Here is a 25,258-nt window from a genome sequence, read left to right as displayed (position 1 = left end):
ATACAGAAAATTAAATGCAACTTAGCACAGCCTTTCTTAACTGGGACTCTGGTGTTGTCAACTTTTCCCATGAATTGTGATGTGGTGTTTCCTGTCTCCATTGAAAAACAAGCTAGACTTCTCAGCTAGTTGAGGGAACTGTCAGCACACCACAGTGCATTACATCTTTAGATGTGTCAGATTTGAATCCCTTAAACTCCTGCTTCAGTTCACTCGGATATCAGTAATATCCTGACATATTTGTAGCTAGCCAGTGACGAATACTGTTTGCTCTTTTTGCAGAATGTTGAACTAAAAGGCGCAAAGGAATCGTGATGTTTGTGTGTTATTAGTATGATGCACAAAAATGTCAGATCGGACAGTTATTTCATTCTAATATAACCCTGTTTGGCCGCTTAGCATATATACTTGTTTATATTTTCAAACAGTTTGTTTTCTTTTTAAACGTCACAAGAGAAAAAGCTTTTAGGGTAAGGACTAACCAGTGTGTTTGGAAAAAATAAGAGGGGAGGGGTAAAGTGAAGGGTCAGTCCAGGCCAAAAACACTGGCCCATGATCTGGTATATGAACTTCATCAATTTATTTTATTATTTAAGACAGCTTCAGTAATGGTCAGCGAGACTAGATGTGATTTACTTGCTGGTGTCCTGAGCCAAAAAGGTCGGGAATGCCAGATCCAGCGTCCTGTCAGGAGGCATACTACTTGTAGGAAATATAAATGAAAAAGAAAGTTGGGAAGAATCTGGGATGAATGTTCCAGTCTTATCCTTGCAGAGAACAAAATACTGAAATAGGAAAGTTCTGACTGTACTGTAAGGACAGAGCACATACTGAGCAGGAAACACCAAAAACAAAAAAAAACAAAAACAAATAGACACTGGAAGAAATGTCAGCTTCTTGTACCATCAATATAAATTCATGTTGCTCCCTTTTATCTGGTGGTCTGGTGCTGGTAGACCTGCTAACATGTCAGTTTAACGTGTGTTCACAAGTTGACCATAGACAATTTTTCTTCCCTCCACCCTCAGCTGTCTCTGTGTCCCTCCACTAACTTGTTGAAGCAAAGCAGGAATAGAAAAGGCAGGTAACAAACTTTATGACACAGTGGGTGGTACTGTAAACCCCCAAAATATCTACCTGCTGAAGAGACTTTTTTTGTAAGCAGAAGTTGTCCAATGGATGCTTGACTGCAGAGGAGGCCACCTTGCCAACAGCAGCAAGGTTTCCTCGGCATTGTGGGTGGTGGCTGGTGTTTTCCTGCTCCTCGTAACAAGACCAGCGATATGATACGCAACTGCTTTGGTGCAAATTATGCAGATCAAAATCTGTACTGAGAAAAGTCTAAATTTATGGAGTATTTGTCTTTAATTTGTAGAAAAAAAGGAGCAGGAGCAGAAAATAGTTCTGAAACCACCATGTGGTTTAAGTGTAGTGAAGCGTAGGAATGTGCTGGCCGGCGGCAGAGAGCACCCACATTCCCACAAGGCTTAAGGGCGTGAGAAGCTGGATGGCAGACGGCAGGGTTCCTGTCACTGCCGATGCCTTGTTGTCAAAGGGTGCCTCAGTCGCCCACGTCGCTGTCCTGGTCTCCTATGACCCACAGGAAGTGGAAGCTGAGCGCCAGCAGGGCGGTTCCCAACAGGTCACCCAGAGCTGTCAGGTAAGGGATGGAAAAACTGTCCGGATCTTTGCCGCTCCGCCACATGGAGTGCACCATCCAGTCTGCTATACACAACAAGAGCAACACCTGGAAGAGGAAGAAAGGAGGATTAGACTGCTCCCTCTAAACATTTAGATACAGCAGGAGGCCTACATCGCAACCCAGGTAGGCTTGTCTCAGAAAGACTGGTGACACAACCTGAGTCAACATGGAGCAGGAATCGAACAATCCATTTTAAACTACTGACAAGTCAGAAGTCATAGATTAAAAGAATAGTCTGACATTTTGGGAAGTACAGTCCTTTGCTTTCTTGCCAAGAGTTACATTAGAAGATCAGGACATGTCTTGTCTATATGCTAAAGCTACAGATGTACTGCCAAGTGAATGTGCACACAGACAGCTGTGGACACCATGGATGTGTAGCAGTTCTGTTTATAGTTCCTTTTGGAGTCAATTTTCCACACATTGGAGGTACTCACATGCAGACACTGAGCCTGTGTGCCATCTGATGACAAAAATGTACATGTCTGTTTAGTGGACTCCAGCTATAACTCCAACTATAATTTCTGCTTTAGCTGGAGCCAGCAGCTAGTTAGCTTAGCTATTCAAACTATTCCTTTAAGAAATCTATGATGTCTCATACAAAGAATAAATGGCATGCTATACATGAGAAGTTGTAAATTAGATTAACTTCACTGTGGTACAATCCCAGAATTAAAATAGGCAGAAATACCATTTATTGGATTTTACTTGAAATACTAAATGTCTGTTTGGGGATACCAACAACGTTGATCTTTCCTCTAGTGCCACCATTCAGTTCACTTTTGTGATTTTGGGTAAAATGTCTCAACAACTTTTGGATGGACTGCAATAAAATCCGGTTCTGACATTCATGTCCCCCTCAGTATAAAACAGAGTGAGTCTGATCCCCGGACTCTTCATCTAGTGCCCTCAGGTCAGCATGTTCAATTTGTCCAATATTTTGGTTTATTACCAAATACCTGCAAAGCGAATGACATTCCCATCAGCCTTAGCTGTAGTTTGCGGTTTGTGCTAATTAAAGCTTCAGTAGGCAATAATATTCCACTGTAATTTTGGTTAAAATATCTAACTATTGCATGTCAGTAGCAATATTAAATTGAAGGGTTCCTTTTCAAAAATGTGTCTGTGTCCTCCTGTCCCTTCATATTTAGTTTTAAAAACACTGCACCTGGTCTGAATCAAACAAACAATCAGGGTTAATGACTCTGTTTCTACGTTTCTTTCTTCTCTCCGAGTCAGACAACTTGGCGAGTAGAACAGACATTAGTTTGCTAGTTTGCTATAACCTTGAAGTTCCACTTCAAGCTCTGCAAAATGTGCATGCATGTTTGGTGCGTCATTTGGTGGGAGGGGCTTAGCAGAGTGATAAAAGTATATTCAAATAGTGAGCAAACACCCTGAGCTGAGATAGTAAACATTGTAAAGATTATACCTGTTAAACATCAGCATGCTAACGCTATAATTTTGAGCCTGTTGGCATTCTGATGTTAGCATTTAGCTTAAAATGCCAGTGTGCCTAAGTAAAACAAACAAACCCTGTGTTATCAACACTGGGAGAGGAAATAAGTGCTTCAAAATGCTATGCAGAATGCCATAAACACTTAAACTGTAGTGCGAACAGAGAAGAGAAAGAGTAATGGACAGAGCAGCAGACCGAAAGACGAGTTAAGAGAGTGTTATTCATAATTCAAGTTTCCATGCATGGAGGGAAAAGTGCAGAGAGAAAAAGAGAAGTCTATTAAAAGATAAGGACAAGTCTATAATTTAAGGGGAAATGAGCTGTCCAGAGTTGGCAAAGCAAACATTACAAAAACAAAAAAGTATTGCAGTCATTGAAGAATATTGACATGCTAAGAATACAAGCAACGATGACGGTAGAAGAGGCAGCAAGGAGAATTGATTATGTTAATACAGTATATCATTTTCAGTATAGAAAAACCAGGAGTTCTGATAATCTGCTGACGGCTCCACTTCTCTTTAAATGTGGGGGAGTTTTGTGATGGAATGTGTAATCCTGTTAAACAACACAGTCCTGCTTTCCTGTCCAATAATGTTCAGTTATGAGACGATGAAAGCGTCTCACAGGCGAACGACAAGCTTTCAAGCACGGCTATCCACAAGCAAGGGTGTCCAGGCTTTGTCTTTTATTCATGATGACAGGGTGGCACAGTTGGACATCCTCTCGGTTGTTGCAATTGTTGCTTTTGTACCATCACCTGCCTCAAAACTGTCAGCTACAATCCATCATTTCCAGTACACAGCATCCCATCGAGGGTATTGGTTTGGTCTTCGTGCTCAGATAAACAAAGAATAGACAGAGAGAGACCTGCGTGTAAAGTTTCAGGCTGTCAGTTTTTCCAGGATTAAGATACATCCAATTTCCACATTTTGGCAAAACAAATGAAAAATGAAAGAGACAAATATAACACAGCGCCAATCCATCATGCAGCCTCTTTCTCCCTTTCTGTATTTGGTTCTTTAATCATGTCTGAGTGGCGAGAGGGAGGAAGTGTCTGCAAGATAAAGCTGTTTGATCTCTTGAGATGGTCACGTTCGCCCGCATCTGCCTTTGTGTCAATTTTCTCCAATTACAAACCACTTACACAGGTGGCAGACAGAAATATACAGCTGAAATGAGTGTCTGAATGTTGTTCAGTTTGGTGTGGATGATGGCAGAAGAATAGGTTGATTGCGATTCCTCTGGCTCTCCAGCAAACAGTCTTGGACGGAGGCCCAAGCAGAATCAGTACAAACTCAGTTTCCTGCTCAAATGCCTGCAATGATGCAACGTGTTGGAAAATTTCTTTAAAGTAGCAAAAACAAGAATCCTTCGTGTGTCTGTACAAACATGTTTTCCAGGCAGTGGGCAAAAAATATGTTTGCATCATTGACTGTATTCCCCCAAGAAGTTGCTCATACGAGGGTTCCAAGACAGATTCTCAAACATCTCAACTGCACAAACTTAAAAATCACTCATTTCAGCTTCAAGTACAATTGATGTTCTCAAATTAATTTTGTGGGCAAGTTTTATTTACCAAAATATTACCTATGAGGGACTGGGCAACATTTTTGAGACATATGGAGGCTGGCACCCTGGGAATGGTTGTGTCTAAACAGGAACTCCAGGCTCGCAAAAGACCCTGCATGAGTGATCATTTTAGTCCAAACCACAGTCTTCCCTGAACCCTAACCAAGAGTTTTGTGTCCCTAAACCTAAACAGATCTTAACCACAGTACTTTAACATTATAATATAGAATTAGTTTGTACAACATGCACAATGAAGGAACAATGTAAACAAATCTTGAAAAAGATTAATGGTTCTGCTTGTTTGTGCTCAGTTTGCATTGGTGTGGACTGGCTAAGATACTGATCCTAGGGTTTGGCTCAGTATGGAGCCGATCTCATATTTTAATGGATGAGTATTTGCTCAAATAAACTGGATCAGTGCTGCAGTGACGCTCTCCTTCACGACATTTTCACTGCATGTGCGAGTGAAAATTAGAGTATGTGAAAGTGAAAAATCATTTTGGTGTGGGTGAGTGTGAGTTCTAACACTAGTTGATTTCTGTCTCAGTGATTATGAGGTAAATAGTAGCAGATGCAGCTCACTTGAAGAAGTACCTACCAGGAAGGTTAGTGTGAATTTCTAACTGCTGTAGTTAATAAACATGGAATTACTGGCTTAAATGATGTAAAGATCATAGATATGAGTATTTATGTGTGTGGCACATTCATGCATTGACTCGAGCACAATCCCTGCTTTAAGCTGCTCTCTCTGGCACAAACTTCCCTCTTCTGTTTACTCAGATTTACTTCTGAGCCGCCGCTGCCTCTGTGCATTACTTAAGCATCCAAGTATACACAAGCCTCAATCCTATGCTCAAAGAAACCTGTAAATCCTGACTGAAAGAACACGTACTGTATCACTTAAAGTCACTCTATTAGCTACTCTTGAACACTGCAGGTATTTATCATCTGGGCAAACATAATTGGATTTTGGTGCACTCTTCAAAAAAAAAAAAAAAAAAACCCTGCTCAATGAAATGCATGATTTGCAGACCATTACACGCTGTTTCACATCATTGATCCAATATTGTACAATATCTTATTCTAGTGCGTGACTTGAATACAATTTTGCTGAAGAATGACTTGAATATACACAGACTTGGGTATTTTATCATGTTTTTTTAACTTGTATTCTGCCAGTTTAAAGTGTTTCAGAGAAGAACACTTGAAAGGTGTGCCGGGTTCGACATTAATAATGGCCAGATGGCAATAAAAAGTATCTCTGTGGCCACCAAATAATCTCTGGCATGTATGGGTGAATCAAGAGAAGTTGTCACATTCACCACCACCATATTTAGAATTTTCTTTGGGGCAGAAAATGTTTTCTGGTCCAAGCCTGGTAGACAGACGTGCAGGAAAATACACTGACCTTTGTCAGGCATCAATGCAATTAAGGAATCATTTGTAGTGGTGTAACAAACCACTGATCTGCTTTGATGCAGTGCTTAGTGATAAACAATCCACTATCAGTGGTGCAAACTGAAGACATCAGTCTGTAAGATCCATCTTTATTCTGAAATTCCCATGACAGATTTATATAACTATTTCTGTCCAAGTGTTTCTTATTTGTCACTGTGTCCATTTCAGATTTTATGAAGATGTAACAACACTGCTGATGGTTTAACTGAATTGAATCTCTTTGTGGACGCTACTTTGTTGCGTTTCCGAGTCCTGGTGGGTAGTGTGCCGTCACTGGCTAAAAGATTACCGGTGACTAATACTGAGTATTCCTGACAGTGAATGGATAGTTTTACACTTAGATTGCTGTACTGTATTTTAACTCCTAGTTTGTTGTTCATAAAACAAGTGATAAAATAACAGATATAAGATACAGCTTCTGGTAGGGCTGCTATAACGGAGCAAATTCTCGGCCACAACTGCAAAACCGTGACGTTAAAATCTCACAGCAGGGATAAACTGTGAGTCAGAGAAAAAAAACTGTTTGCCTTGTGTGAAGGGAGGCAGCGATCAATCAAGCAGCTAGACAGTGAGGGATGATATTCTGTTTCACATTGACAACCCTGTCAGACTGCTGGGAACTGACTGTTCGACTGTCTCTGCTCTGCTCCCTCCTCTCGCTGACTATTGCCATTCGAACCTGTTCCTGACTGCTCATATTTGTGACTGTCAAGACTTCAGCTACAACGGTCACGTAACTGATTGTGTTATAAGGGAATATACTGTCTCATATTAATTGCTGAATTTAATTAAAGCGGACTGTGGTTCGTGATTTCATTAAATACAGTATCATTGTCCAAAGAATTGTTATATCATTGTATCTACTGTATGTTCTGCTTTTTTTCTCAAGTATTTTGGGGAATGAAATAGAGCAAGTGAGATAAGAGTTAAGTTTAACAGTGATGGGAAAAGGAGAGAGTCAGCACTGTCAATCCAGCTGTCATACTTAGGATTCAGTGTCCTCAGTCAGTTAACAAACCAAATCCCCTCAAGTCTCTCCAGTAGAGTCTATCTCAAACTACAGCCACTCAAATGATACAGTATGTTCAGCTGTCCTGAGACACTGGGACATGTTTTAGGCCCTCACTCAGCCCTCCGGTTGCTCGTTCCCGGTGCCGGCATGTTTCATTACCGTGTAATTGCCTGACAAAATGAGTTTGGGAAGCATTAAGGTCCAGAATTACTTCAACATCACACGCCACATCCTGTTCAGGCCAACATCTTCATACAGCCGTAGTTTGAGGCAGGCAAAAGGACAGAGATTCTTGCTCTGGCCCTTTAGTTATCATCACCAACCACTCTCTTCTCCTGCTGGCAACCTTAATCTATGTCTTGTTTGAGATTTACAAGTGTTTCATCTCCTGTACCATCTGCTGTCACTCTTGAAACACCTAAATCTGAACATTCGTCTTGGCAAGCTATATTTTTCTCACTTTCTTTGCAGAGGAAAAGGTGGGAATCTGTTGCATCTCAGTGGACAAAGAAAGCTACTATTCTGCTAGATGTGTATCTGGCCAACAGGGTACTACAGAAAATTGAACAACCCACTGTCTGTCTTTTCATGCCAAAAGCAGGACCTCATACACACTCAGGGCCACTTACTGATGATGTCACAGGGTATCTCCCGAGCTTGATTAGAGACTGGCTTTATTGACTAATCTTTCTAAGTTTGCAGTCTTCTATAAAATTCCTCATTTTACAGTAGAAACTGACTGACTTTGACTTTTTTCCCCAGATGGCTTCAATACAAACAGGGTTAACTTTGGAGCAACATACAGTTGTTTGGGGCAAGTCCAATTGAACTCTTGAGTCCTCCAGGGCAAATACAAAAAACCTGCTTGTTAATGTGAATATCAATCCTGTGGCAGCTACTCTGAGTCCAGACATTTGAATCTGCCCAGTCCAGTGGGGTGGCTGATTTATCTGACACAGTGACATGAAACACGTTGTTTTTTTTTTGGTTTAACAACAATCGATCCAGTGAGTGCCACTAGGGCACTTGAGATTCGTCATTGCATACATTGGTCTCTAATGACTGTTTTGGGAAAAGCCACAGGTGGGACAACTGCTGTTGTCAAGTTGTTGTCAAGCAGGTGTTAGGCTGAGGTGGATACATGGGTCTCTAGTGATTGGCTGGGGTGACTCAAATCCGCCTTCCTCTAGGAAATTGCTTAGAATGGAGACAATGTCAGACTGAAGATGGAAAAGGAGTGTAACAAGTTGAACGTTCTGTCTGGTAACAGGCAAACTGAACATCAGGATGGGGAAGGAATGTGATGTAAGTGACTGACTGTGGAATGATTGGTGGTGGTTTGAATATCTCACAAACTGCTGATCTCCTGGGATTTTCACGCATTACAGTCTCTGTTCTCTCTCAAAAAAAAGAAACAACATCCAGTGAGTGTCAGTTCTGGAGGCCTTGTTATTGAGAGAGGTCGGGGGAGAATAACTAGAGTGGTTCTAGCAGACAGGAAGCAAACAGTAACTCAAATAAACAGGCGTAACAACAGTGTTCTGCAGAGGAACATCTCTGAACACACAAAACATGAAGCCTTGAGGCGGACTAACTACAGTAGCAGAAGACCATAGCACATTCCTGTCAGTTAAGAACCTGAAACTGATCCTATAGTGGGCACAGGTTCACCAAAACTAGACTGAAGAAGACTGGAAAGTCAGAATGTGATGTGAACAACATGAATCCATGGACCCACGCCGTCTTGTGTCAGTGCTTCAGTCTTGTGGTGGCTGTGCTGTACTGGAGGGAGAAATGTTTTCTTCAAACATGAGCATGGTTTAAATTAGGGTTGTTCTAATACCGATATCAGAAATACCTCTAATACAGCCTAAAATGCTGTCGTAATTTATTAGCCCCAAAATGGGACCTTGCTTCTTCCCAGCAGTGTCCTGTTCACTGCCATTCTTTATCCTGAGGCAGGCCATACAACAAAGATAGCAATCATATCACATTCACACAGGGTTACTAGTACACAGCAATAATAATCTATTTTTTACGCATTGCTAAGGGAATGGTACAACTGATGTGCAAGGTTCAGGTATTGAATTGTTATGGGAAAGAAAAACATGGCAAAAGAACATGTCTAGTTTAACTGTCATAGCCAACCAGAATATAATTGCTGACCATGAGCATCCCTTTATTGACACAGTCTGTACATCTTCTAACAGCTGTTTTATTGCACTTACTTCTTGCCTGAAACAATCTTTAGAAAGACACAGCATGTGGACATTTTCCTTTCAAAACTGTACCAAACATTTGCCAAGAACACCTCAATTCAAGGTCCTCTTAATAGCTTTTTGCAGAACTTTCAGTTGCATCTTGTGGTCTTCCTTGGTGGATAAAGTTTGCTTGTCTTCATACTTTCATGTCTTGCCAAAAAACCTGTCAAAAAGTCTTTGAAATTCATAGACTTAAGAAATGAAATATTTAAGCTGTTGGGCTATACAAGCCATGCCTGTCTGTCTCTTTTATTGTTCTGGGATCTTATCAGGTCAAAACCGGAGACTTTGTTTTTGTTGTTTCATTTCAATTTAAGTCTTCAGAGAGTCAAAATTCTCAACAGCCAAGTCCAGGTCAAGAAAAATATACAAGAGTATATCCACTTTTTTTAGCTGGATCCTGCACTAATATCACATCCACAAAGTGTCCAATAAAGCTACAGTTGTCTGTTATACAGTAATCTGTATAAACACATACCTGCATATGAATGCAGAATCTGTAGGCAAAGGGAGAGATTTTGGTATCTTAGCTTTTTAAAACATAGTTTGCATTCAGATGCAGATACAATCCAGATGTCATCTCAACTCCAACTCCATTGCCATGTGTCAAGTTGCTAATCAGACTGCAAACAGTGACCTGGTAACCCGTTATTCGGATATCCACTGGCTACACAGGAAGCCCAGACACACTGGCTGCTGCCCCCAGAGGCTAAATCACTGTCAGACATTAGCTGATGGGCTCTGAGATCGGCCACTGAGTGGCTTCTTAAGAGAGATGGTTTGCTGAAATCTGTGTTGCCATAAATATTGCCTCTAGTCGAGCTCTCTATTCACTGCAAACATTCTTTTATCTGGCAAAACATTCCTGTAAACTTGACTTAGTTTGTATCAGTGAACTCATTCAATATTTATATTGCAATACGCGTGTACTTGACCCCTTGGTGGAAGTAGAAGTGCTAGAAAATTGGAAATGCACTGCGCACAAAAAGAGGGGTTCTGTGAAGTTCAGATCTTTGTCAAAGAGAATATTAGTGTCTAACCTCAGTTAGATTGTGTTTTTTTGTGCCTTGCGCTTGAACAAAGCTGAGAGGTTTGAGGACCAGACACACAGCTGACAGATAAAGGAAGAAGAAACTTTCTTTAGCTTAGGTGTGCAGGAATACTGATCTGTCAAAATAACACATGATGACATTTGATATCCAGCCTTGAATGAAATAATAGGGTCTGGGCTTCAGAGCAAGAGATTTTCACCTTTTGTTAAAGAGCCTTTAACACAACTATCACTGGTTTGTACTTGTACCATGTACTGACCCCATGACTTTTGGCTTTTTTATTATTAAATTCTCCAGTATCATGATTCCCATGAGTGTTCCATTATTACCATGGCCTTGCATATTCATCACTGCTAAACTTTGTGTAACCTTTTCACAGTTAGAGTTTCTTAACTCCCAAACTGTCAAACTACTATTCTCTCGTGCTAAGTTTTCTTTGACACGTCTGTGGCTTATTGCGCTACATTGCCTTGGTTTATTTTCCATTGCCTCATTCTTTGTCTGACTATACTGTGGGCTCACACAGCATTGTTAAATCATGTTGTGTATTGTTTAAGTTATGTTTTTATGTTTCTACTCTTGTTTGGTATGTCCTTGTTTTTTTATTCTCTATGGATTTGTGTAAAACCATCAACCACTGTGTGCCAAAATATGCAGAACTCTGGTCAATTTAACTACATTCTTCTTCTTTTACTCTCTGTGGCTGTACCGTGAGGCTCGCAGAGATATCACAATGAGTCGAGCCATTCTGCGGAAATGTTTCAATTTCTCCCCTAATTTTCTATGGCTTTCACTTTAAATAGAACATTATCAAACCGCAGCATGTGCAATTTCCGCTTATCGCTGCTATTAAAGAAGCAGACTGTTACAGTACTTTTTACTTTAACTGAATGACATTATCAAATTCCACCATGTTAGCGACATCTTTGCCAAATTGTGTCCAGCCCCACGCTGGGCACAGACAGAAAATATAAAAATACATTGTAAGGTCTGTACTGAATCTCAAATGGATATGAGTCCATGTTAAAGAGTTTCTGGCAGAAATGTAGGTCATGTGAGAATTAAACATTTATTTCTTTACTTGGGGTTACTGCAGGACATTAAATGAAATGTATCTGTATGGATAAAGTGATTTCAGTTTTCTGATATGCAGTGATATATCACACCAGAGTCTTTTGAGGGCACTGCCTCAGGGTATTGACATTCATAATTAGTGCTGCTGTCTACCTCATTCAAGTGTTTAAACTGAGCCCTTTTTGATTTGTCTCTTACCCACAGTCGAAACAATCCATTACAAACATGGGAGAGAAAAAAATTTAAATAAATGTTTCTCATTAGATCCAGGATTGTAAATTACTATAGAGGAGTCCCATAGCCTCATTTTACACACTCAAAATGTCACGCTTATGTGTTTATTTGAGTGTACCGTCAGGCGAGATGATGAGAGTGGCAGAATTTTTTATTACCGTCATTAGTGCCTGGGTTGAAGTATAGGTGGAGAGGCTCGCTGAAGGTGCAACCACTGCACAAGTATACCCTGCTCATAATCCTCAAACACCCACACGTTTGTTTTCAGACAGATAAAGACATCAGTAAGAGCCTTGCACTCAGGCATATTCCTTAAATACTGAGTGCACTACTGTTATCTATACTTCCCTTCCTTAAGATTGTCTAGGTTACCACTGAGGTGAGACAGGATGAATGCAAACCTCTGAAATACATGAAGGTAAAAGGGATGACTAAGATTTGTCCAGGCTGCAAAGACTGCCTGCAGCTCTTTCCATCACCAGCTCACATGTCACCACAAAGTGACTCACAGACAAAAGAATGATGCACAGTATTAAAATGTACCAGCGTTAATTATGGCAGCAAATTTGGATTTAGTTTTAGTCATCGTATTTTGACTAAAATGCCATTTAGTCATATTTTAGTCATCTGAATTGTTCTATTTTTAGTCAATTAAATATTGTAAGTGTAATGCATTGTATGTTAGTCATACTGTAGACTCCTCTACACTACTGTATACTAAAGCCATGTTTCCACTCAAAGTACCCATAACTTTTAGTCCCATTTACAAGGAGCTAACCTTTCAACCCTTAAGTTTTAATCCCAATAACTACTTTTAAAGGAATTAAAGTCACAGTTCCACCCAAAGTACTTTCTATTTTTAGTTCCAGGAACTACTTTTCAAGGATCTGAAAGGTTGTTTGCATTTTCACTGCTGTCTAAAGACCCAAAAAGATTGGGTATTTTAGTCTGCTGACATGTGAAAAAGCAACGCCTGTTTTTACGTCATTCCTGCATGCAGTTATACAAAAACGATGATGTCATGAAAAGCAACGGACAGGTATCATTATTTATTTATAATTTACAAAAGGATAATTCCTGCTGGATTTCATCCTCAGTGTAAATGCTCAATAAGCCCTAGATTTTATTGTTGGTCTATCTGCTGTAGGTTTTCTTCTGTAACTGTTGAAGCACAATGAACATGGCTATAGAGTTTTAAAAACGTCAGCTGAAATAAAATGCTACAGGTACTCGACCAATCAGAAATATTAAGCATGGCAAGCCCCACCCCCACAGTTGTACTTTTAGAAAGAGAGCAGAGATTTTTTTGGGGGGAAGGGGAATAATGTCAGTGGAACTTAATTTAGACCCTGCTCCGCCTGGTGAAAATGCCTGAGTTCCTCCAAAAGTTCCTAGTCCCTGGAGAAAGTTCCTGTGGTGGAAACAAGGCTTAACATTAAGTACACTACATTTCTGCTATTTTCTCATTATAACATTAAGTATACTTCTGCTCCCTTTTTCCCCTCACACATGTAACTTTAAGTATACTACAGTTCTTCAAATGTGAATTTTTCTCTTTGTTACATATTTGTTTCAATTTGAGTGAAACTTGAAACATATCAACCTTAGTGTCTCAATCAGTCTTTTAATTTACCACCAAGATTAGCAATTCTGGGTCATTCAGTTCTCTGTTTTAGGGAAAACACACCAGCTTATTTTAACTGATAAACAAACATTAGCTTGAAAAATAAAAACACGTAAGTGCATTTACTTTTACCTTTAGCCTTTCTGGACAGTTTCTGTAGCATGTGCATGCTAGTGGACTGCCTGGGTATCAGTACTATCCAATTTGTGTGTCTAACCTCCCCACCACACAATGAGACTGCATCTCTTCCCAACACATCCCTTCCTAATATTTTCATCTCTTATTTAATTTGAATTAAGTGTTAATAGATTTTGTCGGTTTTTATAACGTATAAATGAGTTTTTATGCGATTACTGTCTCATTTTCAGCAGTAAAAAATGTTGTTAATGTCAACTATGAGTCAATTATTAGTCAACAAAATTAACATTAGAATGTAGTAATTTGTGAACTCTACAGGCTTATGTTTGACAACTGAGATGGAATCATTTGCATTTAGGCTTATTTTTTGAAAAATATTAGTGTTTGGAACATACTAGACATATAAAGGGACTAAAGAAATGGGTACATGTTCTCAGAACACATTTTAAGTCGATACAGTAAGCTTTCATACCCAGCAGTTACAGAGCAACATTTATCATTCATTTGGAGTGGTGTTTCTAACAACCTGATGATGGCAAGTCCAATATTTACTCTCTTTTAACTGTGCTTTGGGTCTCTACCAATTCCTGATGGAAATATTTGGCTATTTAGCTGCTAAATTCTCTGATGTGTTTACCAACTAGTCTCTAACTGTGTCTGCTGTTTGGAGCTTTTTCACTGAAAACAGCACCAACTCTACCAACGCATGTCAGACCTTTTCAGTCATGTTAATTCATAAGTCATAGCCCAGTTATCATACATACAACAGTACATACTTAGTCTTGTTTCATTGTCTACACCAGCTTGTAACAAAGCAATTACAACAACATTAAAAGCAGTGTTAATGACAATGACTTGTTTTTACATAATAACAAAGTCATTTTCTGTACTCTGTAGTAACATCCTTTATACAATCATGTGTTTCACAAAGAGGTGAACCTCGCTCCACCCTTGCTTGTGAACAACTGAGCCTTTCGAGGATGTCCTTTCAGGGTTGGGTGGTTGGACAAGTATATTGGCTATTGGCGACTGGCTTCTCCATCACTGTTTGTTTTTGTGGTATTTTTTGGGGGGGTGGGGGCAAATTTAATGATCTGTCTCAGAAGAACGAGTGAGAGCTGCAGCTCAGAGACTGACTCTGAAGTGGCACAGTCCACACTCACTGAGCCAAGTGGGAGGAAAACAGCCTGTAGAGACAGAATATTTTCACATCTAACACAGTCAGTTAAGCATTTATTTCGACCAAACCAGAACTGTTGACTGCTGGAAGTCTGCTGGTTTTGGTGAGTTTTATTTTGTTTTTCTATCAAGTTCGAATTAAGTTTGTTTTACAGTGATTTAACAAAGCAAGTACGCTTGTCTTATCTGGTAAAAGAAAGAAACATGGATTCAGAAGGAGTACAGTTGTATTTTTTGTTTATATGGAACTAAGCATAATACTTTATTCTCTCTTGACATCTTGTGAGTTTATTTTGATTATTTATTGGATGTAGTGAACGAATGTAGTCCCTTTCATACCCAATCATGATACTATAACATTTTAATAAACCTGTTGATTTCTAAGCATTCCAAAACTTTCCCAGTCTTTTGTGTCCCGTCTTACCTTGTCTGAAATGTGGCAGTGGCAACAAGAATAAGCACAAAAAAAAAAAAATGTATTTCACATCCTGTTTTATCTGTCATTTACACAGTGTCCCGACCTTTTTGAAATGGTGGTTTTATGTCTGGGGCCGGGGTGTGAATGTGAGGAGAGATTTTTCACAGATTTTTGGGAGGTCTAGAGGGGTTTAGAGGACAGAGTAACTGAATTTTCTCTGCTGAAAAAGGCAAATATCTGATGCAATGACTGCTTGACCAGAATCGATGGATGATGTAAGACAGTGACTGAACATGTAATTGACTAACTCCAAAAAGTGTATTTGGTCTTAAGTTACTCTTTGTGTAAAAACACAGATCATGGTGTACGGATGTGTGTATACATAAAATATATGTGTTGTGTGTTTCTACACTTTTCATGTGAGACAAGTTTCCCTTCTGGGACAAAAAAGACTGATTTATGTTCAAAAACACTGAAATATATGGAGTCTGTATTGTGCTAGAATTTAATCTTCATATTAATACAAAATCTGGCATTTATTATCCATGATGCAGCATTAAAAATGTGCCTCAGACTGAATATGGAATTAGAAAACCTTCAGTTAGTATTGAAGTTCCACATTATGTGCAGCATTCAGCCTAATAATTAGTGTGTGCTATTCTGTCCATGTCTGTGCAAACGCACCTATGACAAAGTAGATGAATTTATATGAGTAATTTCTGCAGCATGCTTCAATAACCAATCATCCCATAATAACCTTGCTGCTGTGATGCCTGCACAACTCATCATTCAAAGCAGAATTAAGGAAATTTCCCCAAGATGTTCCAGAGACAGATCAACACAGACAACAAAGAAGTTCATGAATTATTCTGACATGCAGTGTCTTGTCTGCCTTTTAGCCTGACCCAGCTTGTAAAACCTCTATAACATTCAGAAGAAGAAAACAGTGGAGTTTAAGGTTCTTGAATCAAATAAATAAATTGATGAGTATTCGCTCTTTAATGGTTGTAAATATTAAGATACAAAAGAGGCTGGATCCAAACTTGCTCCACCCTTGCAGCTCCTACAAGCCTGTCTCTGCCATCTGATGTCCTATCTGGGACTAAAGCACCCTTAAAGCAGCTCTACTGGCTACAGACTAAATTGATTTGGAAAGTCTCCAACTCTTCAGTGGCTGGGATTACATCCTAATGTTCCATGTCTGCATTAAAGATTTAAGGGAGCCTTTAAAAAGCCTTCGAGCAAAACAAGCATCTGATGCACGCGCGAAAACACACTGAGTGAATTCTTAAAATTCCAGACGTTAACACAGATCATGGCTCACCTGGAAAAGTTAAAGCAGTCAGTTATAATTCAAGTCCGTCCTTGATAATTATCTTAACGTCTGCCAAAACCAAAACGTACAGAAGTCAAACTCCTTCAGGCATTGCCTGCAACCACAACTCTCGAGGAATTCTCAGGATACACACCTGCCTCTCCTCCTTTACTACATGTGTAAAGAAGGACACAGTTCAACTCTCATAGAAACTTATTCCTCTTCTCACTGATGAGATGTAAATGTTTGCTTCTGAATAATAATGGAAACTGACTTAGCAGGTACAATTAGCCAGTGCAGATTAGAGTTGTGAATCATTTAACCCCTGAGAATATTTAGACCAGTTACAAACATCAGTCTATAGGTTAATTTGCATACACACACACACACACACACACACTCCACCAACGGCTTCACCAGCTAGCAGCCTGAGGTAAAGTTTAAAGCTCAGTGTGGGAACATTTCCACCAGAAAGGCAACCAAGTCAAATGTAAATTTTGTTGCCTCTCTTCAGTGTATCAATAGTACAAGCACCATGCTTAAAGGGACAGTTCACCTCAAAATTCAAAACACGTATTTTTCCTCTGGCCTGCAGTGCTATTTAGAGAGTTTTGGAGATATCTGCCAATATAATGGGATTTGAAAAATTCAAAAACAGTGTCTTTTTTCAGAAATCATGACCCAGTTACTCAAGATAATCCACAGACCTTGTTGTGAAGAACTACTTTCTTTCTGCAGTAGAGTCTACCGGAACTACTTTCTTTTCTACTAGAAAGAAAGTATCTCCTACATGAAACTGCTTTACTCAAGACAGTGAGGACAATCCACAGACTGCTGTGAGCAGTTTCATGTAGGAACTACTTTCTTTCTTTCTGTAATCTGCTCAAACTGATTATGTCTAGACTTATATGACAGAATCCATTTTAATCATTAGTAAGGACCCACTAGAGGTGTGTAATGGTAGCTGTATCTGCAGAGACCCTGACCTCTGCCTCGTCGTTTTGCTATGCTCGGGATGTTTCAGCAATCCAAAATATCAGTATTAGACATCCTGATGCATTTACAAACAGCTCAGACAAATTCTACTGATTCTTCTGAGTTCGAGTACAAATCTAAGAACATTTTATACATTTTAAGAGGCCCCACAGTCCCTCTTCAGGTCCTGGGGGGCAGAGTTTCAGAGTTGGACTTTTGAATTTGTCTACTAATATTAATAAGTCCAATATTTCCTTTTCCTCTTCTATTTCTCTGCTTGTCCTCCTCACTTTGTAGAGCCAAGGAGAACCACAGAGTCGAGTGATCATCCTCTGTGGGTTTATCACTCTGAGTGACCCTTTTCACATTACACATACTCATTTGATCCATAGTTAATGTAAAAATATGGATTACTGCAGCTTTAAACAATTTAAAGTGCAGGGGTCTGCTTTTTTCCTACTGTCTAATATACTGGGGGAAATCATCAGGAAAATGAAACTCTCCTTAAAGCAGCATTAGTGTCTGCTATATTAAGACTGGATTGAGAAAAAGGCCCTGGAGCTTATACACTTCTATGTGGGGAAAACAGACAATTTTAGAATTCTTACACTTCATCCATCTTGAGAATTGGGACAAATCAGGTCCTATATTAAGGTTTCATATCAAATATATGTAATTTATGAATTATTTAATTTATTATTGATTTTTTTTTTTATTTCTAAACTCAGCCAGGAAACACAACTGTCCCAGAATGTGTTAAGTATCTTTAAAATCTAAAACTAACAATACTTACTGATAACATTAACATTAATAGATTTTTTAATGAAAATGTTGGCCCTTTAAAGTTGTGTCCCAGATTTCTGTTAATAGCCAAGAGTTTCTTCTAAATATATTTTTCCAGGATAATTGAAGAATAAAAATTAAACCCCCCTAAAATACGTTTTTGTCCCAATTCTCAACATTGAGTGACGTATTAAAGCGCACTGCACTCATCAGGTGCTCACCTGCAGCATGGCAGCAGCCAGGTAGACGGACATAAAGATGGGTGTCAGGGTGGTGTGTCCGCTCTTCATCAGGTGGATGGTATAGAGGAAGATCAGGTGACCCGGGATCACCAAAAGCAGGAGCACCTGAGCAGAGCGATGATTGGCTCCTGAGGAAAAACAAAAAGCACGGAGGGAAGGAAGATTTATTGTGGAAGGAATGAGGAAGGAATCATTTGTTTGGACTTAAATTGTAGATTTATTCTTCATAAAGTACATGATTGAACAGTTTGGCGACAAACTGTGCTGTTTGTTCAGCCCACCTACTGTCCCCAGTATTTTGAGTCCTGCTGGTTTTCATTCTAGACTTCTAATAAGGAAATAATTTACACCTGGGACAGCAGGAGATGGCAATTAACTGCCTGGTAGGACAGAGAAGCAGCCTCTACTGCAGCTCACCAGGAACACAGCAGATAACCACAGCTTCAAACTGTGAATTTACAACACTATTTAAAACATGATTATAATCCTGACAGTGTCATATCCAAACCTGCTTTAAACAGGTGTATTTATGGGAAAGCCAATTAAAATTTGTCAGGTTGAGGATTTCACATCAGCAATTAGCGCAGTATTAATAATACACAAAATAATGAGTACAACTGCTTCGCAATTATTATACTGGAGTTACACAGGCTGACGCCTTGAAAATGTGTGAAGTCGTTGTTCTGGGCAGCACTAACCTGTACCGCAGAATGTGCGGCAGGGGTAGTAGCAGCCCTTGGCCTCGTCAGGGACCTCCCCAGGAGCACAGTGGAAATGCAGGTGAGTGGAGATCCTGCTGGACTGGATGGCCACCAGGTTGCCCCCGATTCCTGGACAAGAAAGAGGAGTTCTTGGTTCATGATTGGAGCAGAGCATTCAGTGTTAGCTAAGGACAATGATGGGAAACAGGAAGTTAAACATCGGTTCATTCGGTTTGACAACCTGACTGACAGCCATGACAGCACGACTGGGGAACTTCAAGCCACCAACTGTTTGTCCCCACGAACAAACTCCTAACATTCACACAAGAGTAGCTGATAGACACATTCATTAATGTGTTTTCTTTTTCAGATTTTCTGGAAATTCAATAACAATTTGAGCTTTGTTTGGGTGGAAACCAAGAGAGAATGCCTCTGGTTATGACTGATTATTAGGCTAAGTCTTTCTTCAGCTCCCTTAAATGAATCAGTGTTGTCTTTGCTACTAACCATTTCCACCAACATTTAAAAACCATGCTGAAAAGTCACAGTTCTGTGCTCTCCACATGGTATCTCTGTAGTCGCCATAGCCCCAGCATGAAGTTGCTTTTTGTCTTTTTTAGTAAGGCTTTTATTTAAAGCAGAGAGATGAAAACAGGTACATACAGAAACATCTTTGTTGCAGAATGATCTCCTGCATGGTTTCTCAAACCCTTTCCACTCTTTTAATTGTTACATTTTAAGTAGACACATGTCAGCTACAGGATAGATGCAACCGCATTGTGTGAGCACTCCACATTTATCTCAACACACAACTATAAATCTAGCTTAAGGGTTAGCAAGATAATTACCATGGTAGAAAACAAGAAAAACTCAAATTATGCTTTTTGACAGACTTTCCTCTCATTCTTGCATGCAGTTCTATTTTTTCTTCATGTAAGATCTTAATTAACATCAAGCAGATGAACAGTCATGAGAATGTGGGACGCCATCTGTACTGACAAAATACAGGGCCACTTTACATTCACATGCTGCCGCAGCTATCACACCTTCCCTTTAGCAAGAAACACAAACTAACTTCCTCCGTCTTTCATCCTTGTGGCCACAGTCTGGTGAGTAAGCCCTGCAGGAGAGCTCACATACATACAGATATAACAACAAACTGGCTGACAGGTGGGCACAGAGCTGCTCAGGAGAGAAGAAAGAGGCTGTGCTAAGTGTGCCTTTATGTCTGTGAAAACTGTTCAGAGTAGAACCGAGAGAAAAGAGGGGGTTCTTTATTTGCAATCATAAAAAATGTATCATTCAAGCGCACAGTGCAGCAGGTAAACAGATTTTCTATATGTAGTCGGTGTTCAGTCAGTGAAGTGGTCGTGTACTGCAAACCGTACACAAAGAACATGAGGAGGGGTGCATGTGTCTCAGACGTCCCCCCCACCCACCCAGGCCTATTATTGTGGTGAGTATATTAAATTAGACAGTGCCACCACCTCAGGGTGATGTCCACTTAATTCAATCTATTGTGGCTCTTTGTCTGCCTGGTGACATTTTATTGGAGCATTACCAGCGTTCCCAGTGGGCCTATAAACAGACATAACTTCACAATGAGCATTCACACTCGCCCTGCCCCGTCTGTCCCCGTCTGTCCACCTCCCACTGCTGTCCTCGCAATCTGAATGTGCAACCAAGCTGATGTGGGTCTTTAAAGGAATAGTTCGACACACTTGGTTGCTTTCCTTCCCAGGGTAAAGAGACATTAATCTCATGTCTGTGTGCTAAAAGTGGAGCTGGATTTGGGAAGTGGTTAGCATAGTAGCATAAAGCCTGAGAGCAGAGGGACACAGCTAGCCTGGCACTATCCAAGGTGAAAATGTCTTCTTTACAGATTAATATGTATGAAATATATGTAATTTATGAAATGTTTTGGTTTACTTTAACTGTTTTAATTTCTAAAATTGTCCTGTTCCAGAAAACAGCCTTGTCCCAGATAAGAATTCACAACTTCAAATAATTAAAAATTTGTTAAAAACCTTCAAAATCTCAAACTAACAATACCAGCTGATAACAGAGGTATAAAAATGTGCTATCATAATCATCTATGTTTTAAAATCAATTTTTTATAAAAATGTTGGCCCTTTAAAGTTGTGTCCCGACAGATTTCTACAAAAGCGTGATTTAATCAGGAATAAAAGGGGATAGCTATACCTTAAGGACCTGTGTCACTTTAAAAAGGCGAGATTACTGCTCAAGCACTGGTAAACTTTCTGGTTTTTGACAAATTCGTTCAATAATATTACTATCAGATGTGTCCCTACCATGACATGTCAACTCTGTAGCCCTTCTAAAACAAAGCTAAATAAGAATTATGGTTTAAAAATGTGTATTTTGATTAGTATTAAAAGAACTCTGAGACACTTTAAAAAACAAAATGGCTGCTCACTATGACTATGCTGTGAAATGAAAAAATGTATTATTAAGTCAACTTTGTAAGGCGTTTGATGTCTATTTTTTATTATAAATTTAATCACGAGCAGGTTGACAAGTTACAAGGTTTAATACCCAGGGGTCTGATCACTCACTTTGGACAGAACCAGACTAGCTGTTGCCCTCTGTTTCCAGTCTTTATGCTAAGCTAGCTAAACTACTTCCTGACTCCAGCTCTGTGCTTAAACGTACAGTATGTAATTTCTGCCGCTAGGGGTCTCTCTCACATCAATGCAATGACAAAAGACAGTTTGATGACGTTATGAAGTAGCACGGAGCTAGAATTAGGAAGTGGTTAGACTATCTTAGCATTAGAACTGCAGGATATGGTAAAAAAGTCATATGGCATTTTTTTTGACTGAAACTGCAACTGCAATACAATTAGTTGGAATGATCTCATTCGTCAATTATTTCATTTTTACTGAAAAAGAAAAACACATTAACATCATGATGATGTGATATTTGCTGGGGTCTGTACCAAAAAAGAACATGGTTTCTTCCATCTGGAGAACTAGATTTTTATAATGCTTTTTGGTCACACATTTTTCCAAAGAAATTCACAATTTCTGCGATTAGCATTAAGACTGAAGGCAGGGAGAGAAAGATATCCAAGGTGGAATTTTTTTTTTAATAAATCCACAATAGGAAATGGGAAAAAAAGAAAGAAAGAAAAAAAACTAAGATAATCCACCCAGCTGTTGTTGGCCAAGACATAGGTCCAAGTACCCAACTCTCTGACTCCAGCTCTGTGCTTTACACACAGGCATGAGACTCACATCAATCTTCTTATATAACTCTTGGAAAGAGAACAAATGAGCTATTTTCCAAGATGCCGAACAATTCCTCGAAAAACCAACAAGACACCTTTGGTGAGTCACATTCTATATCACTTCAGCTGAGCTATAAATTGGTTGTAACTAATCAAAGCAATAATTTCCTTTCAGGTATAAGAAATGGTGTGTTATATTCTTTGCCTGTGCAGTGACATTAATTCCCCTCAGGCATAAATAAAAATAGTTGTCCTTTTCCACACTAGCGAATGTACTAATGTTGAAATGTTCACAGCTCACATTATTTTAAGTTCACATTATTCTTAGACATATATTTTAGAATCTCCATTGTGTTTCTTATTATTCCTATGTATAAAAACTTTGGTTCTTCTAGGACTAAATGCTGACTCCTCGATCAAAGTTCTCTTTAAGATGGTTTGGATGGCAACAATTTCCTAAATTTGTCTTATTCTGTCTACTTTATCTTAAGCACTCATTTTTATTTTGGGGGATGTAGTTTGTGGTGTTCTTGACCTATAAAGCTTTACGCAGTGAGATATTTATTTTACCATCTGACATGTTTTCTCACTTTGCAGTCATGACTAAGTTCTGTAGATGCTGTGATTAACAATTTTGGGACAACACAGTACATTCACAACACACTAAAGAACTGAGTAATTTTAGAATGCAGTTTAGTATTTCAAACATATTCTATGCTCCTATGTCAAATCCTGTTTAAAATTGGAATAATTGCGCAGTGATTTTGACTTTCTGGCTTTCTGTCCTTTAGGCTGTTTGGGGTGGGTGGGGGGTAAGAGGGTGTTCTTACAACCTCAGCAGGGGGCAGAGGTAGAGTGAAGCAGGTTTGGGGGCGATCTGGCTTATTCAGGTCACTGGGTCTGACAGGAGGAATGGGGCTGAGGAGGATGAGGAGGTCTGGGCTGCGGCGAGGCAACGTGGCGGAACTGCAGGGGGTCTGTGCTCCTCTCAGCTGGGCCGCTCTGCCCAGAGGGGGCGGAGGGGAGACACAGGAACTGTCTGCCCGCTCAGCTCATCTCTGCTCCTCTCCTCTCCTCCAGGTTTAATTTCATTTTGTTTATTTGAACAGCTCCAAGACCAGGATGTGACACGAAAACACAAACACAGATAAAATGTAATGAAAGAAAAAACATGGAAAGAGGAAGAAAAAAAACAAGCTTATTGGTGGAAGTGAGATGTAAAGCAGACAGACACCTTATCTTAGAACAAACAACAGAGGGAACGAAAAAAGGCAAATATGCCAAGATGACAAGCAAAGATTAAAGATTCAGCTGTATTGGGGCGCTGTCTAGGTGGAAAACAGTTGAACAAGATGCATAACATAATATGATATCTGCAGGTTAAGAAAACCAGATCAAAGACCTGAATTTAAAATCGAAATGAAGGCAAGAACATCAGACACATTTGTGATGTGATGTTCTGTGGCTAATGAAATGGGTACATCAAGAACAAGAACGTCAGGAAATTAACTGGCAGAAACTTTCTCAATACCTGGATCAAACATTCCTGAACAGCTTTTAAGTAATTTAAATACTAATATTTGGATAAAATAGCTGTAATGTATCCAAATGAAATAATGGTCAGTGTGTTAAAAAGAGGTCACAGTGGTCTTTAATCAGTTCATCTTTGAGCGGACATTTGTGCCAAGTTTGAAGAAATTATTTTTCACAAGTTCCTGAGATATCGCGTTCACGAGAATTGGATGGATGCATGATTTCTGTGTTCAGGATTTTTGGCAGACCTGAAACATGGCTCTGTGACATGCCGGAGCCATGACCCCCCCCAACACCATCCAAAATACTGCTGCTAGGCTCCTTATACAATCCAACAGATGGTCAAATATTACACAAGATTTTAACCTCTTTGCACTGGCTTCCTGTCAATTTAAGAATCTATTTAAAATCTTGGTGCTCACCCATAGAGCTCTAAATGACCATTCTACACCCACACACTGAGAGCCTAACTCTTAGGTCCTCCACCCAGTGTGTGAGTGCTCCTCACACACATTTCAAAACTCAGGAAGATCGCTCTTTGCAGTTGGCAGCCCTTAAGCTTTGGAAAAGTCTGTCAGTAAGCTTGAGATCCCTGGACTCTGAGGACTCTTTTCAAAAGCAGCTAAAAATCTTCCTGTTCAGACAGGCATTTTTGGTAACATACTGTATGGTAGTTTTAATCCTCTGCTTTCATCTGCTCCTCCTGTACATTTTATCTGGTGTTTTATTTTAATTTTATTTATTTGGTTCTATTCTATTTTATTTTGACTGTCAAACACGATCTTGACCTCCAATCTTTGACTCATCACTGAGTCCAACATACTCTCTGCAGGCGTTTTTGAGATATCACAATCAGGAGAATGGGATGGACGGATGGACAACCAGAAAACAAGAAGAACGCCAGGCCCATTTGTGATACCCTATACTGCAGCTAATGAAATGGGTACAACAAGAACAAGAACATCAGGAAATTAACTGGCGGACACGTTCTCAATACTCAGATTAAAAATACCTGAATAGCTTTTAAGTCATTTAAATATTAATATAATTTAAGCAGCCACAGATATCCTCTATTGCAGGAGAAAATCCATAAAATAGCTCTAATGTATTCAAATGGAATAATGGAGGTCAGTGTGGTAAAAAGGAGGGTTTCTCCCTCCATCTTCCATTTCACCTGTCTTTTCTTATCACTCTCTACACATCTCCTTCCCCACTCCTTTCAAATCAAACTTCCACACACCCTTCTTTCACAGTTTCTCTTCCGTATGCCCTTTGTTCA

General features: G+C 39.5%; 1 protein-coding gene across 1 annotated transcript in view; it reads right to left on the bottom strand.

The window, feature by feature from the left end:
• Window positions 1-558: 558 nt before the first annotated feature.
• slc41a2b (solute carrier family 41 member 2b) overlaps window positions 559-25,258 on the bottom strand; it is a 54,758-nt gene continuing 30,058 nt past the window's right edge. The window contains exons 9-11 of the mRNA XM_084710540.1: window positions 19,194-19,325; window positions 18,475-18,623; window positions 559-1,747 (exon numbers count right to left, since the gene is read on the bottom strand). Of these exons, the coding sequence (XP_084566666.1) occupies window positions 1,562-1,747; window positions 18,475-18,623; window positions 19,194-19,325 (467 nt within the window). The 3' untranslated portion in view covers window positions 559-1,561. The remainder of the gene's footprint in view (window positions 1,748-18,474; window positions 18,624-19,193; window positions 19,326-25,258) is intronic.

This window comes from Lutjanus erythropterus, chromosome 22, assembly GCF_056507025.1.
Source record: "Lutjanus erythropterus isolate fLutEry1 chromosome 22, fLutEry1.hap2, whole genome shotgun sequence".
NCBI classification, from domain to species: domain Eukaryota; kingdom Metazoa; phylum Chordata; class Actinopteri; order Lutjaniformes; family Lutjanidae; genus Lutjanus; species Lutjanus erythropterus.
Note: the sequence above shows the minus strand (reverse complement) of the source record. Positions and strands in the feature narration are given on the sequence as shown.